The sequence below is a fragment of the Cryptomeria japonica genome, chromosome 11 (assembly GCF_030272615.1).
Source record: "Cryptomeria japonica chromosome 11, Sugi_1.0, whole genome shotgun sequence".
Classification (NCBI taxonomy): Eukaryota; Viridiplantae; Streptophyta; class Pinopsida; order Cupressales; family Cupressaceae; genus Cryptomeria; species Cryptomeria japonica.
In genome coordinates this window covers 29,518,127-29,532,084 of record NC_081415.1, presented here as the reverse complement: position 1 = coordinate 29,532,084, position 13,958 = coordinate 29,518,127, and the positions used below count along the sequence as shown (strand labels likewise).

The following is a 13,958-nucleotide window of genomic DNA, read 5'->3' as shown; positions in this document are numbered from 1 at the left end:
AACCTCCAAATCCGTTTCAAGCTTCTTTCTCACAGTATGGAACAATCCAGCGCCCAACAGGGTCGAGGGGCAGCGCCATCATTTCTGTGATATTTTAAGATGCAAAAACCGTTCTTCTAAATTTTCAGTGTCCTGGCTCCAGACTCCATCGAATGATTTTAATTCTGGTCGTCGTTTTTTTTTACCACCCATCACCACCGTTTATCTCTGCCTAGCCGTGGTATTTTTCCTTTCACCCTCTTTTAAACTGCCGTTGTTGTCGCCATGCTCCTTCAGGCCTACGGACTGTAATGTCCCTAGCTCGTATAGAAGTTATTTGTCGTACGATAGAGTGGTTTGTCGTACGGTGGCTAAGCCGTACCGCGACTGGGATCACCCGAAGCTTGGTGTCGTACTGTGTCTGGGAAGGTCATACGATGGATATTGTTTGGCCATGCGGGTGTACGGTAGGTGAACACCCTCTGAGGCCGGTGACCTCCGTCAACGGTGGTTCACCGTACGGCGTCCCATCGCACGACGGTGCTTTGTATGGTGTCCCACTGCACAGTGGTTCCACCGGACGGTGCCCCATCGCACAGTGTCTTGCCGCACGGTGGTCCCACCGCATAGTGGTTCCACTGCATGGTGGTCCCATCGCACAATGGTTCCACTGCACAGTGCCCCACCGCACGGTGGTTCCACCACTACTGTTTTTCTCAATTTTTTTTTTTTTTTTTCAATTTATTTTTTCTTTTTCAAATTTTTTTTTTTCCTAATCTAATTGTCAAGAGTCTTCGGCTCGGGTCCCATGCCTTTGGGATCGTCCTTCATCCTTCTCGGTTTGCCTCGCCCGAGAGTCTCCCGCTTTGGTCCCGTGCCTCTTGAGTCGCCTGCCCAGCCTCTCGAGTCCCCTTCCATCCTCTCGGGTCCCCCTCCGGACTCTCGAGTGTCCTTCCAGCCTCTCGAGTCCCCTGTGCGCTTCTCGTGGTAGGGTTTCAATTTGGACCCGTTGATGGCAAGTATATTTTCAATGGCCATCCGAAGACCTGGAACCATAAAGTCTACAGGAACCACGATATCCTTCCCGTACATAAGAAGAAGAAGAAGAATAAAGATTTTGAAGGCTGCGGCCTTCCACACAGGGTTCCAATCATTGCCGATACGAATGATCTTGGGATTATCTACGTCATCGAGGTTTGGAGCGTCTCCCTTCCAATATTCTCTGTATTCCGGTAGGTATACCTCCTCTGTTGCTTGCTTTGGTTCCTCTACTTTGAGGCTGTAGCTCTGGAACATTTCGTAATCCTCCATCTGCCAGTGGAAGAGCCCGTTCAATGACCTTGTCTCATCCTCGAAGCACTCTCCTAGTTTGAGAATCCCTTCGCCGTTGGGCTCCTTGCAGCCTCGTCCTTCGTCCCTCAGGTCGCCTTCTCCTTCACCCTCCGATTCCGAAGATGATGCCAGTTCCTCACTAACCAACTGCGTCCCAAGGTCTATGATAAACTTCCTTCCTCCATTCTCCATAGACAGAGTGTTCTTCTTCCAGTTGTGGGTGGCCTTGGTTGCCATCAGCCACCCTCTCCCTAAGATTGCATCATACCCTTTTTTCCTTAGTGGGATTACCACGAAGTCCAGTATGAAGGGTTGCGTCTCGATGGTAACTTGCTGGCCCATTAGTGTCCCAATGGGTTTGATTCCATGCTGATCTGCTCCCAGCAGATTGTATGTAGATGGCCACAGCGTCGGCTTCCCCAGCTTCCGCCAGGTTTCTTCTGGAAGAACATTCACTCCTGATCCACCATTGACGATGGTATCGGTTAGAATGGTGCCAAGGATACCCATCTCCACAATGGCCGGGTTCCTTCTAGTGTTAATTGCCAACAGCCTCGGGTCTATTGCAGACCCCCCAGGAACATTTGTGCGGTGGTTGGTATTGGTGCATGCTTGGGAGAGATTATTCAACAATGCCGTTTGTAACTGAGGCATCGTCTGGAGGAGGTCGTGTACCTTCATAGGCACCTCTAGTTTTAAAATTTGATGTAGTATAGCCTCCTCCGCCTCCGGTCGGCTGGAAGTACTCGTCATACCCTTCGGCTTCGGCCCCTCTCTTATCTCTTTCTCAATTTCTTCCCGTGCTTCCCATACCCTTCGCTTCTTCGTCTCCAGGTCTGGGCACATTGCTTGTCTGGCTTGGGCGCGGGTTATGGCCAACACTTCCTCTTCTTTGGTTTCCTCGATATTGAGCAAGTTGACGCCGGACTTCGGGCAGGTGGCGTCTTCGTGGTCTCCCTGTCCGCACCATTTGCACAAATATTGTGTCCTCTCCCTTCGGGCAGTCTCGGGCGAAGTGCTCCCACTGGCTGCACGCTCTGCATTATACCATCGGTCGGCCTTTGGAGTCGTAATGGATCCGGTTCCTTGTATTGTTATTGTTGTTTCGTCCTCCCCACCTGTTATCTCGGTAGCCTCCCGATGTTGCATTGTTGTTCGCCTGGGAGCTGCCGGTACCACCAGATGTAGTTGGTTGTTCCTGCGTAAGCAATACTTGTTGGTTTCGTGTTTTCATGTTGTAGGGGCATTCCCTAGTGGGATGCCCCATCAACTGGCATATATCACAATAGGCCTTCTTTTGGCAGGAGCCTTTGGTGTGGCCGTCTGTCTTACATTCTGTGCACCAAAGCTCCCCTTCGTTAGTCTTGCTCGGACCTCCCTTCATAACCTTCAGCTCTTTCATCATCCTCAGCATGTCCTTCTGTAGGGCTTGCACCTTTTTGCCAGACTCGCCGTCGCTGTTGCTTCCCTTGGAAGAGTCATCATCCTCGGACGAGCTATCCTTCTTCTTTTTCTTCTTGGATGTCTTGGTCTCGTTCTCGAGATCCATCTCTCTATTATATGCATCTTCGTAAGAGGTTGGTGGAACAATTTTCATCTTCTTTCGGATGGAGTGTTTCAGTCCCTCCATGAACCATCTCTTTTTCAACCCATCCGTTGGTTGACTCTCCATTTTCCCCAACAGTTCCTTGAGCCGTCGACTATAGGCTCAAACAATCTCATTCTTGTTCTGCTTTGTGCCATAGATTTCAGCTACTATTTCATTGTCGTCTCTGAGGAGGCGGAATTCTATCCCAAACTCCTTATTCAGGTCGGGCCATGTGCCGACTTTGGCCTTATCCATATCTGAGTACCAGTCGATGGCCACTCCCCTTAAGGTTGCTGGAAATTGTGTTACCCATTCGTCCTGGTCGGTAACACCGTTCGCTGACCATATGGTTTCGCAAGTGCGGCAATGGCGGATGGGATCTTCCTTCCCGTCGTCGTTGAACTTCGACAACTTCTGCTTACTTGCCATCCCACTGCTGGGTCTCGCTCCTCTGGTGCCTTGTGTGCTTGTACGTGGTGATCCTCCGCCTCCGCCTCCTGCACCTGACCCTCCACTCGTGCGTCCTTCGGAGAAGGTTGTTGACCCCGAACCGAACAAATTGCCTCCCGTATGGTACCCTTGTGCTCTCTCGGCACTGTCAGCCGTACCGTCACCTTTGGTCGTCTCCCTCCGGTTGTCCTCCAAAATGGACAAGTTCTTTAGTAGGTCTCTGGTAGCGTCGATCAGGTTTAGACTTCGCCTTGTTTGTTCCACCAACTCTTCACAACTTCTTACCCTACGGTGGTATTCTGGCGAATTGTAGAGTTCTCCTTCGACACCCTTCGTGACTCCTAGGTTCCCTTCGGGCAACCCTACGATAGTGTAGAGAGTGTAATTCTCTCTGTCTATCTCTGCCTCCGCAACCTCCGTGACACCTCCTGTGTTCCCTTTGAGCAACCCCTCGGCCGGTCGTCCTTCGGCAAGCTACCTTAGCCTACGCCTTCGTTCTATTTGCTGTCTAAGATTCAACGCTCTTTGTGCCTCTTCCCATTCGTCACTTTGTATCTTTTTATTTTTGTCCTTATTTAGTATATTTGGCATAAATCACTTCCGTACATAGCAAACACACACAATGTACCCATCACGCTCTGCATCCCACGACGATTGTTCCGTTTGCGCGTCGTCGGCCTCTAGGTTAATCTCATCGACGGGTAGGCCCATCGTGTCCGTATGCCATCCGCTCCTTCCTTTCCCGAGTATGTCTAGGCAACAATGCCAAATGTTTGCCACATACGGGTAAACGATTAAATGCAGAAAGTAAATGCACATAACATAATGGAAATATATTAAATAACCAGTCTCTGTATTAATTCAATAGTCCATGTACATCAAGTGCTCATAACAGTACACCCGAATACCACTATCATGATGATACTAAGAAGGAACGGTATGCAATATATAATACCTGAAGGGGTGCGACCAACCGTCGCGTCCAACTGCCCTTCGGGACTACTAACTAACTGACTGTCGTAACTTACTATTACCGACGACAACATAAACATCAACCCTAATGAAGGATGGGGAATAATTATGTTAGGGCACTAGAAAACCATTCTCCACAAGTAGGCCAAAGGGTTTCAGGAACACCCGCCCATACCGCATCTTGGGGCTCACCTACCTTGTGAGATATTAATACCACCTTTCCTTAACAAATCCAACCAATCCTCACAAGGGGCAATAGAGAATGATTAAGGATTAGGTCATTAATATACTAATTTCTCACGTACTGTGAATGTATATGTATATATATAAGATTAAGGATAGCTGTCACATAAATCTGAATTCCCTGTTAAAATAACATATATGAATCTTATTGACATTATTTCTGTTATATGTATATATATAAGGATAAATGAAATGGCTTATGTTATAGGCCATATATTTGCCCCTTATTCCTAGTAGAATTCAAATATAACATTACTGTAAATAAGCACTTAGTTCATAAGTAAGATACAGCATACCAATCTGCTGTTACAATAATGATTGCCAGTAATTCAATCTAATCTGCTCCTTCCATGATCCTTGAATGGATGATGTGTTGTATATAAATATCTCCTCAATGGGATGGAAGGTTATGTCTTTACCGTTGGTCATCTTCCTTCAGTGGCGATCCTTAGTATAGTGTGTCTGCCTTTGACTAGATCGTTAAATTTTATTAACCTAATAAACCCATTTCCCTAAATTCGTGTCTCTTCACTAATGACCTGTGGTTGTAAACTATTGAGGTTGCGGTCTTAGCCACCATAGAGATCGCTGCTTCATTAAGGTTGAGATCGCAGCATTGATTAATAAGAAAATTGTTGTCTTTGATAATAATTATATATGCCTTGGTCAATGATCGGAGTGTGTATAACAGTCCATGGAAATTGCTTTGTTCCCTTAAGACTGTCAAAAGAATAATGTTATGAATGCTTAAGTCCTTATCTGTTGACCTTTATCCTTAGAAGAAAATCATGAAGTCTTATAAATGAGACGATTTTCTGATTAATGGTAAGACCATTTCATGCAACTGGGTCACTGTGAGATTGGGGGCATGACAACATTACACTTTCTTTAGGATGCAAACTTATTATGAGATGAATTTCTCAAATGCATTTTTTAGTGTCCAATGGTTTTTTATTAAGCCTTGAAGAATTAATTTCTACTATCATCTTGGGTATGACCATGACTTGAGGGGTTGACATTACCATTTCCAAATTTTTGAGAATGATTGTAGTAGACTTAATGGGGGATCTAACTCATGAAGTCACCACCTTAGCTAAGTTAAATGGATTGGAGCTTACTCCAAAGGCGCTCAATTCATAATTATTCAATTTTATAGGGTGACAAAACCCCAAGGGAAATCCTGCCATTCATGTCCCTGGAATGTGGGGACAGTTAGGAAATGTCTGTGGGGCTGTCCATGATCTGGAAGAATACAGGAAATGTGTTGGGGATGCCTAGAAATGAGAAAGAGACAGCAGGGAATGCCTGGCCATCCTTAGGTGGGTTGTGGGATATCTCCCCTACTGTCTATCCCTGGGATGGTTGGGGCACGTCTTGATGTTCCCTGGCGATGCTACTATGGTCCAGCAGTCCATATAGCATAAACTTAGAAAAAAAGAAAGAAAAAGAAGAAGAAAAACAGAAAAACATGCTTTATCAAATGTTTTATAATGCCTTTTCCCTGAATGCGATAACCAAACTCCCATGTTTTGTTTGATGCTCAAGTGAGAAACTTTCTATTGCCTGGTGGCTAGTAAAGTGATTGCTATCTGGTCATGACAGAGCAGTCATGGTTTTAATTGAGGTTGTTACCTGCAGGGGATCTTTCTCCAACTTGCTTCTGGTGTCTTATTTTCTTCTTTGTGTGGTTGCAGCTTTATTGTATTCTTAAATGTTTCTCACTTCTCAGTCCGCTATTCACTATTGAGTTCCCTGATCTCCAAAATTGGGAAAGCTAAATCTTGTAAACCCTCTTCCAAATGCCCTGAAAGGCAATATATTAACACAAACAAAAAATCTGCACTGAGACTCTGATTTGATGCAGTGTTACCAGTTGAAGATTAGGTGCAATGGCAGGTTTTCATTGTTCTTTTTATTTTGTTATTGTAACTTCTAGCCTTTGGAAATGTTCTTGTAATTTTGTATAGTATATGTGCACATTGACATAAAAGCAATGAAATTTTGTTAATTGGTGTGTTGGCTCTCATTTAAATTCACATTCGGTTCTAATGTTATGTAATATGGTCCCATAATCTACATGATGGATGTTTTGTATCTAAATAACTGAAAATATTATTTATTCAAAATATTCCTTTTCTTTTAATTGCTGTTCCTTGCCACCCTAAGAAGGGCCTCCTATTCTCTGCTGTCTGAAAAATTCATCCCATTTTTTTCTTGCTATTCTTATCCTGGAAAATCCATGGAATATGGTAATTATATAGGAAATTGTCGCCCCAGAAGGCAGGTCCTTTTCATCTACTTGTACTGTTATCTTTCCTTCTGTATTGCTATAAATAATAGGATGGACTTTGGGACGTCTTTTGTTTGTCACTATTTTATCTCTTCACTGTATGGTCTAATGTGATATGCACATCTTTGATGCAACATACATTTTGCTGTGTACATAACATCTTTCTTCATTTCATACTTTATAGTTTATTATTATTTTCTTTAAGTTTTATTATTTTAACAATAGATATTCTCCAAATGAGGTCAGCTTGATGCCTAGTGATTGGTTTAGTGTGTTTGAACTTTGAACTGTTTTGGAACTTGCCATGCTAACTTCTTTTATGCCTATATTTTCATCCATCTAAGCATACAAGACTTCAATGCCCTGCTTACTGGGTGCATCCTGTTTGCTTATTTAACTAATAATTTAACCAGGATGCTGTCATCTTTTCAAAGTGGTAATGCTCTATTTGCATGTCCACGAAGTAGGAAACAAAATTGTGGGCATTGATACCCCTTTACTTCAGAGAGCTTGGATATTGCTCTTGGAAGTTTTCGCTTACCCTATCTTCAATTAACTATTTATATTGAATGTTAAATTATTAAATACATGGTTTCATTTCTTAAACTTGATAGATTTATATTGACAGGGTCAAGCTGTAGCAAAAATCAATATTGGTAATGCACTTGACTCAGCTGGTGAATGGACTGAAGCGCTGGAAGCATACCAAGAGGGTTATGAGTAGGCTTTTTTGCCAAAAGTCTTTATTGCCATATACATGCAAATTATAAACAATTGTCTTTCGAACTTTATGAAAGTACTATTGAAAGGAGGCATTTGTTTTCGAAGTAATAAGATATTTGACTTCTTGTTTGTTCACCTTTTTAACAGTATGGCTGTTCAGGGGAAGGTAATATCCTCACAGTCTACAGCACTGCAGAATATGCATTATAGCTACATGCTGCGATTTGATAATCTCGAAGAGGCAAGGTTTGTTAAAGCCTTATCTTTGAGTGCTTTGTATGATTTTCTGTACTAATGCTTTTATCGAGATTCATGTTTTGGATAGTTTCATGGTGTTGTAGGAAATTGGAACCTGATATTGAACGATTAAAAGAAATCATAGCTAAAAAGGGAGATGACAAAGGTTCTGATGATGAACGGTTGTCTGAAACTGAGAGTGAATCGGATGATTCTGTAAACGTAGCAGATGAAGAAATGACTACACATCATTCACCTATTCGCCTTTTCGAGAGAACAGCAGATAGTGGTCATCTCTTTGGGCATGATGCTGGCAACACATCAGGTCAAGGAGCCAAGCCTCATGCATTAGTTGAGGACGACCTTCCTTTGTCTCAATATTTGAATTCTTGCAAGAAGGGATTTAAGAAGGAAAAAGTTCCTCAGGACATGCAAGGGAAGAAAAGAAGTCAGAATTCAAGCAGTCTTGAAGCAAATAATAAATCTCAGGAGAAAAATGACAATGCTCTTCTTCCACAGGTTGTTGCTAGTGAACTATTAGTTGGATGCAAACGGTCCCATATGGTTATATCTGATGACGAGTCAAGTGATAATCCAAAAAAGAGCCATATCAATCTACATATGGAGAAAGACAAAGATCCAAAAACTTGCATTTTAGAGATTCGAGATAACATGTCTGCATATTCTTCTGAAAGGATACCATCAAAGGTACTTTCATACTTTTAGTTTTTTATGCTTTTGAGAGATTCATGCATTTCTGTGTTAGGTTAGGCTTATAATAGAGATTAACAGGTAAATGTTACATATTAGATTCTTACAGTAGTTTGCAATATACCAAACTGTAATGAAACAGTCAACTCTGTTGAGTGGATTCAATTGCAATGTAGCCTGGGGGAGAGTTGGGGAAAAGTACACGTCTTAATTTTATGATTTATCCATAAATGTAATACGGGAATTTATTTTCAAATAGTAGTATCTCTTGCAAATAAAGGGGTTATTTAAAATGATTCCATCCTTGACAGTTTTGAATATGGACCTGTAAATAGGTTTCTCAGGGAGAGTTATGTATTTATCATAATGCAATGAGCACAGTAAATAACTACAGCAAAATACCAAAGGAACCAATATCAATGCCAACTTAAGTTTTTGTTTTTTACTTTGTATGTGTGAGTTACACTTACTCGTGATAATGCTTGTCAGAATTTAAAATATTATCACAAATGTCTTGAACTTCACATTATAATATATCAGTGAATCTTGTGTTTTAAGTTTTTTCTTAGTATTTTTAGGGGCTTACTACCTGTGCTTCTTGTTTATTGTTATTAGAATTTAAGTATATTTCAAGAAGGCCTCTAACTTAGTTTATTATAGGCCAGAGGAACACACGTCTCTCCTCATGTGCTGGGACAGATTTCAGCTGATGGTAATTCTGGAAACAGTAAGGGAGTAACAGAAATATCAACTTCCGTCCAGAAGGGAGTTGACTTTTCCACTGGGTTGGTGCCAACAAGAAGTTTAGATGTATGATTGCACTCTGTTGCATTTACAGTTTGCTTCATCTTTTATGAAAGTTAGGAAGAGTTATTATGCTGTTAAAAAATGCACTTTGTACTTTTGCTTTGAATTCTTTAAATACCGAGAGACTAATATGTTACCAAAGGTTGAGCAGGACTGAACTAAAATCATTCAATATGCAGAGTTTAATCTCGGTTAGGATTGGTGAAATCATCGTAACAGTGGATGTAGGGGGACCATGTCAATATGATTTAAAGACAATTGGTTGGCTGAAGTTAGAGGTGGTACAACAATATTGTGTACAAGTTTATAGCAAGGATAAATCTTTAGGTAATTCATGCATTAGTGTTTCTGATGCATCTATGCTTTGAATAAGTCTTGTTTTAGGTTACTATGATTGTATTGTCCTTACTAATTCATTTATTTTGAATAAGTTACTTTTAACAGTTCTAGTAACTAGTGCTTTTAGCAGGTTTGAAGCCTGTTGTTCAAGAGCTAATTTACAAGGGAAGTACTCATAAGTCAGATGAGTTGGTAAAAGATCTTATATCCAGCCTTATTCCTGGAGATATAATTGATGCTGTCATTAATGGTATTTCCTTCAAGCTTTTAATCATTGTGCTCTTTGAAATTACTGGGAGCCTTAAGTTTTCATATTGGGGGATAGTTAAATGTATAAATAATATCATCCTTTTTTTATGGAAGCTTCTGTCAAAGTAACATGTTTGTTTAATTGGTAATTGTTGAATAATTGAATTCACAATTAACTTACTCCTTGAATTAGAATTTTAATTTGTAGGATTTGACTTGTATTTTATAGTCATCTCAAGTGACTTAGTAGTCATCACATTGATGAATTTTTACTAATATAAGTTGGTAATAATTAATGGGATGGAGGAGATGATGAATTTGATGCAATCCTTAATCTTTTCACGCTCTAGCTCCTTTAATCATTATCAAGCTTGTGCTTTGACAGTTGTCAGCAATGTGGGACTAACCGAAGGACACTTTAACCATTCTTATAAATTAAAATTTCATTTTTTGTTTGATTTGACCCTTATATGTTCTGTAGCTGTGTACTTGGGCACATGTCACCTGTGTTTTAAGACCTTATCCCCTATAGGTGACATTTCAGTCCTTGGGGATGTGATGAAAATGGAGCTATATAATGTCACTATACCAGTAGCTCATGATATGGAAATACTTTCTTATAGCACTCAAAATTTTGCCAAAATTTAATGAAACTTGTCTATCAACATGTCCAATACCCAGTATTTGGCAGCCTCAAGCCACAGTAACAATTTCTATGTAAGATTTAAAAAAAAGTAATGATAGTCAATCAGCGTGCCACAATTCTTTATTCAAGTAAATCATGGTTTCTTTGAGAACACCAGTTGCTTCATCCAAAGAGAGTTATCGGTAATGTTAAAGAAACTTCTATTTGAATGAACCATTGATTATTAAATCATTAGACGTGAACTCTATAATTGGGAAGTTTTAGTGTATGATCCATAATGCTCGGCACCTATGCCATGCTCACGATGCCGTGTAAATCATTTTTAAGTACCTTTTATATAAACTTGTTAGAGGATAGTGCGGTGGAGAAAACATTTTCCAGTTCCAACGCATTTTTTATATTAAATCTGACCCAAGTCTAACTGAAATCAGATGAGATGATTACTAATGAGGAATATGTCCAATTAAATTTCATATCAGTTGTGTGAACATTAAAACTACAAGAGCAGTGCGAAACCTTGAGGTATTTATATACAATATAAAGCTCTTCTTTAGTACGAACTAATAAATATTTGATTGTACCAAATAATAAGCACATTAGACTTTATATATATAAAGTTGAATGTGCTTACTATTTGGAATAATGAAGCAGGAAGGAACATTTGACTGTTCCAAGCTGTTCAATTTACTATCTATAGATGTTAGTTATCAATATGGGCTAATATATTTGAACATTGACAATAAAGCAATTAAAGTTTATTAATTTGTGTGTCAACTCATGTGCACTCTCAATTGAGCTCTAAACTTACGCATTAAGGTTCTAAAATGTGTATATAATGAGTGCCTTATCAATGTCATGATATGAATATTTGAAATTTCCTATATTTTGAAAATTTTGAAAATAGCCTCCAAAAAATCTGTCCCCTTGTCCCACACTGTTTCCATCTGGGGAACTTGGTTTAACATCACCTTTTAGTCATCTCCAAATGACCTCCACAAGTAATCATTATAGTAATTCTGCACATCCAAACTTTGTAACTTTTACTGAGCATTCTTAATGGATTTTAGATTGCCGCTTTCCAGTTTAATTTATTTTTAATTAATATTTTAAATATTTTGTTTCAATATTATTTAAAGTTGTCCACAAGAGCAAAGAAAATTTTCACTATCTTGTAAACACTATCCCCCTTTCGATGAATCTTGCAGAAATCATTCTAACAATAAATAGGTGAAGGAAAGATCCATGATAGATTGCCATAGATTGCATACCAAGTCATGATGAAATGAACCTAGTATTTAACACCATTTCTCATTCACTCAATTGTTGCAATGGCTAGTTACCCATGCACTTTAGTGCAATGAAATAGTAACCGTAGCAATACTTGAAGATGATTGTTGCATTTGCCGCAGGATTTCAGTGTGATTAAATTTATGCTTGAACTTAGTTGGGCTATTGAGCATTGTACACCATTGCTTTTGATTCTCTACAGGAGCAATCTACTGATCTATTGACTAAATCATTTAGAATGTATTTAATTTAGTCATTAAGTGTCGCATGAGATATTTTTATGTTGTTAGGAGGTTGCACTTGTATGGCCCACGATAGTTTTTTTGGACATTGTTGTTAATGTTTTATGCATATTTTTATATATACAAACATTAATGAAATATGATACATACTTTCATAAATAAATCTTATAGATAACTTGTGAAATATATAAATATTCCTCAAATATGATAACTTGTGAAACCGTGGCTAGAATTCATACATGAATAAAGCAAAAATTTAAAGAGAAATTCAAAATTACTTAGTAAGTGTAAATTAATGTTTGAAGGGCACAGTAACAAATTTAATTCACGTGGCTTGATTGAACTATGTGATGTTTGATTTGGATTTAACTGTGTAGTTTTTTAGATTCAATCTCTTTAACCCAAATTTCACGAGTAGTTTTTTGAATGTGTTGAGTTTTAGCTTGGATATGAACTTCTGCATAGGTTCAGTGAGAATCTGCAGGGAAAAGTTCAAGTGGTTCAAGTTAGTCTATATTGTATTTCACTTTAGTGATCAAAGGGAAAGTATTTAATTTAGCTAAATAAGATTATTAAATTGTAGATAATAACTAATAATTTAGACTTATCTTCCAAGCCATCTCATGTGTGAGATAAGATTTTTATCTGAATTGGTCTAAAGATAGGATCAGATAGAAGAATGTAAGCATTTCTTTCAGATTGTGTTTTAACGGATTGAAAGGCTAAGCTTTTTGAAGTACTGGAAAACTAAATGAAAGATACAAGTTAGTTCCCATGCAACTGCGAGTTATATCAGTTTTGGAGGTTTCTTTGTATGCTTTCTGAAGGAATGCAAATCAGGTTGAGGTGTAATTTTCTGTGTATGCTCTACTTTCGTTTTTGCAGTTTTAATTTTAATGATTTGTGTGATTAATTTAATGCCTAGTTAATCATTGTGATTGAAATTTTAGCAAAATGTTCCACATAGCACTCATTGCATCTAGGTGATACTCATAGGCACAAAGCATCAGGAGTTCTTGGGAGATCACCAATCTAAGTAGTTCTCTGACTCAAAAAATTGTTTGTTAAATCCTGATTATAGATCACATAATTTGATGCATTGCAGAAAACCACCTACTTAATAATTGATTAAATTACATCAGTCATGATATTGCATCTGAACATAAACTAATCATTTTAACTTTTTTATCTATGCCTTTTTTCTATATTCTTTTTGACTCAAAAAATTACATATTCGAACATTTGATAAAAACAGAAAGTATCACATAATTTGATAGACTATGAAAAACTACCTGCCTGATAATTGATTAAACTACAGTAGTCATGATGTTGCATCTTGTTAATGTTTGTAACTTCAGTCGAATGATCATTTAGAATACATATAATATATGTTGATTAATAATAATATATTTTTATGTTATATTATTATATTATTATTAATCATATAAAATTTAATATTCAATATTAATCTATTGTATTATTCTAAATTAATAATTGATTGATGAAACATTATAATATTGATTAAATTATTATAGTTAAAGGAGAGACATGTCCGCTCAAGGACATGCCTCTCCAAAGGAATATATATAGTATAATGTTATTCAATTTGAGAACACATAGAATTCCAAGAATGCAAGTATCAGATTGAATCAGATATATACATTAAAATACATCCAATAAAACCTGGGAAAATCAACATGGTATCAGAGCTCAGGCCTGTGAAGTTTAATTTGGAGGTTGGAGAGGGTTGGAGAATTCAGTTTTTTCTAGAATTTTCAGTCTGAAATATGCCATTGTACGACCCTTGGTTGGCCTCAAAATGAGGACTATAATATATGGATGGAAAGATCTGTGTTTCTAGTT

General features: G+C 38.6%; 1 protein-coding gene across 1 annotated transcript in view; it reads left to right on the top strand.

Annotated features, from left to right (window-relative positions):
• LOC131050840 (protein TONSOKU) overlaps positions 1–13,958 on the top strand; it is a 157,045-nt gene that overhangs the window by 42,719 nt on the left and 100,368 nt on the right. Inside the window, exons 4-9 of the mRNA XM_057985133.2 lie at positions 7,483–7,574; positions 7,725–7,823; positions 7,919–8,522; positions 9,186–9,335; positions 9,512–9,659; positions 9,802–9,921. Coding sequence (XP_057841116.2) covers positions 7,483–7,574; positions 7,725–7,823; positions 7,919–8,522; positions 9,186–9,335; positions 9,512–9,659; positions 9,802–9,921 — 1,213 coding nt within the window. The remainder of the gene's footprint in view (positions 1–7,482; positions 7,575–7,724; positions 7,824–7,918; positions 8,523–9,185; positions 9,336–9,511; positions 9,660–9,801; positions 9,922–13,958) is intronic.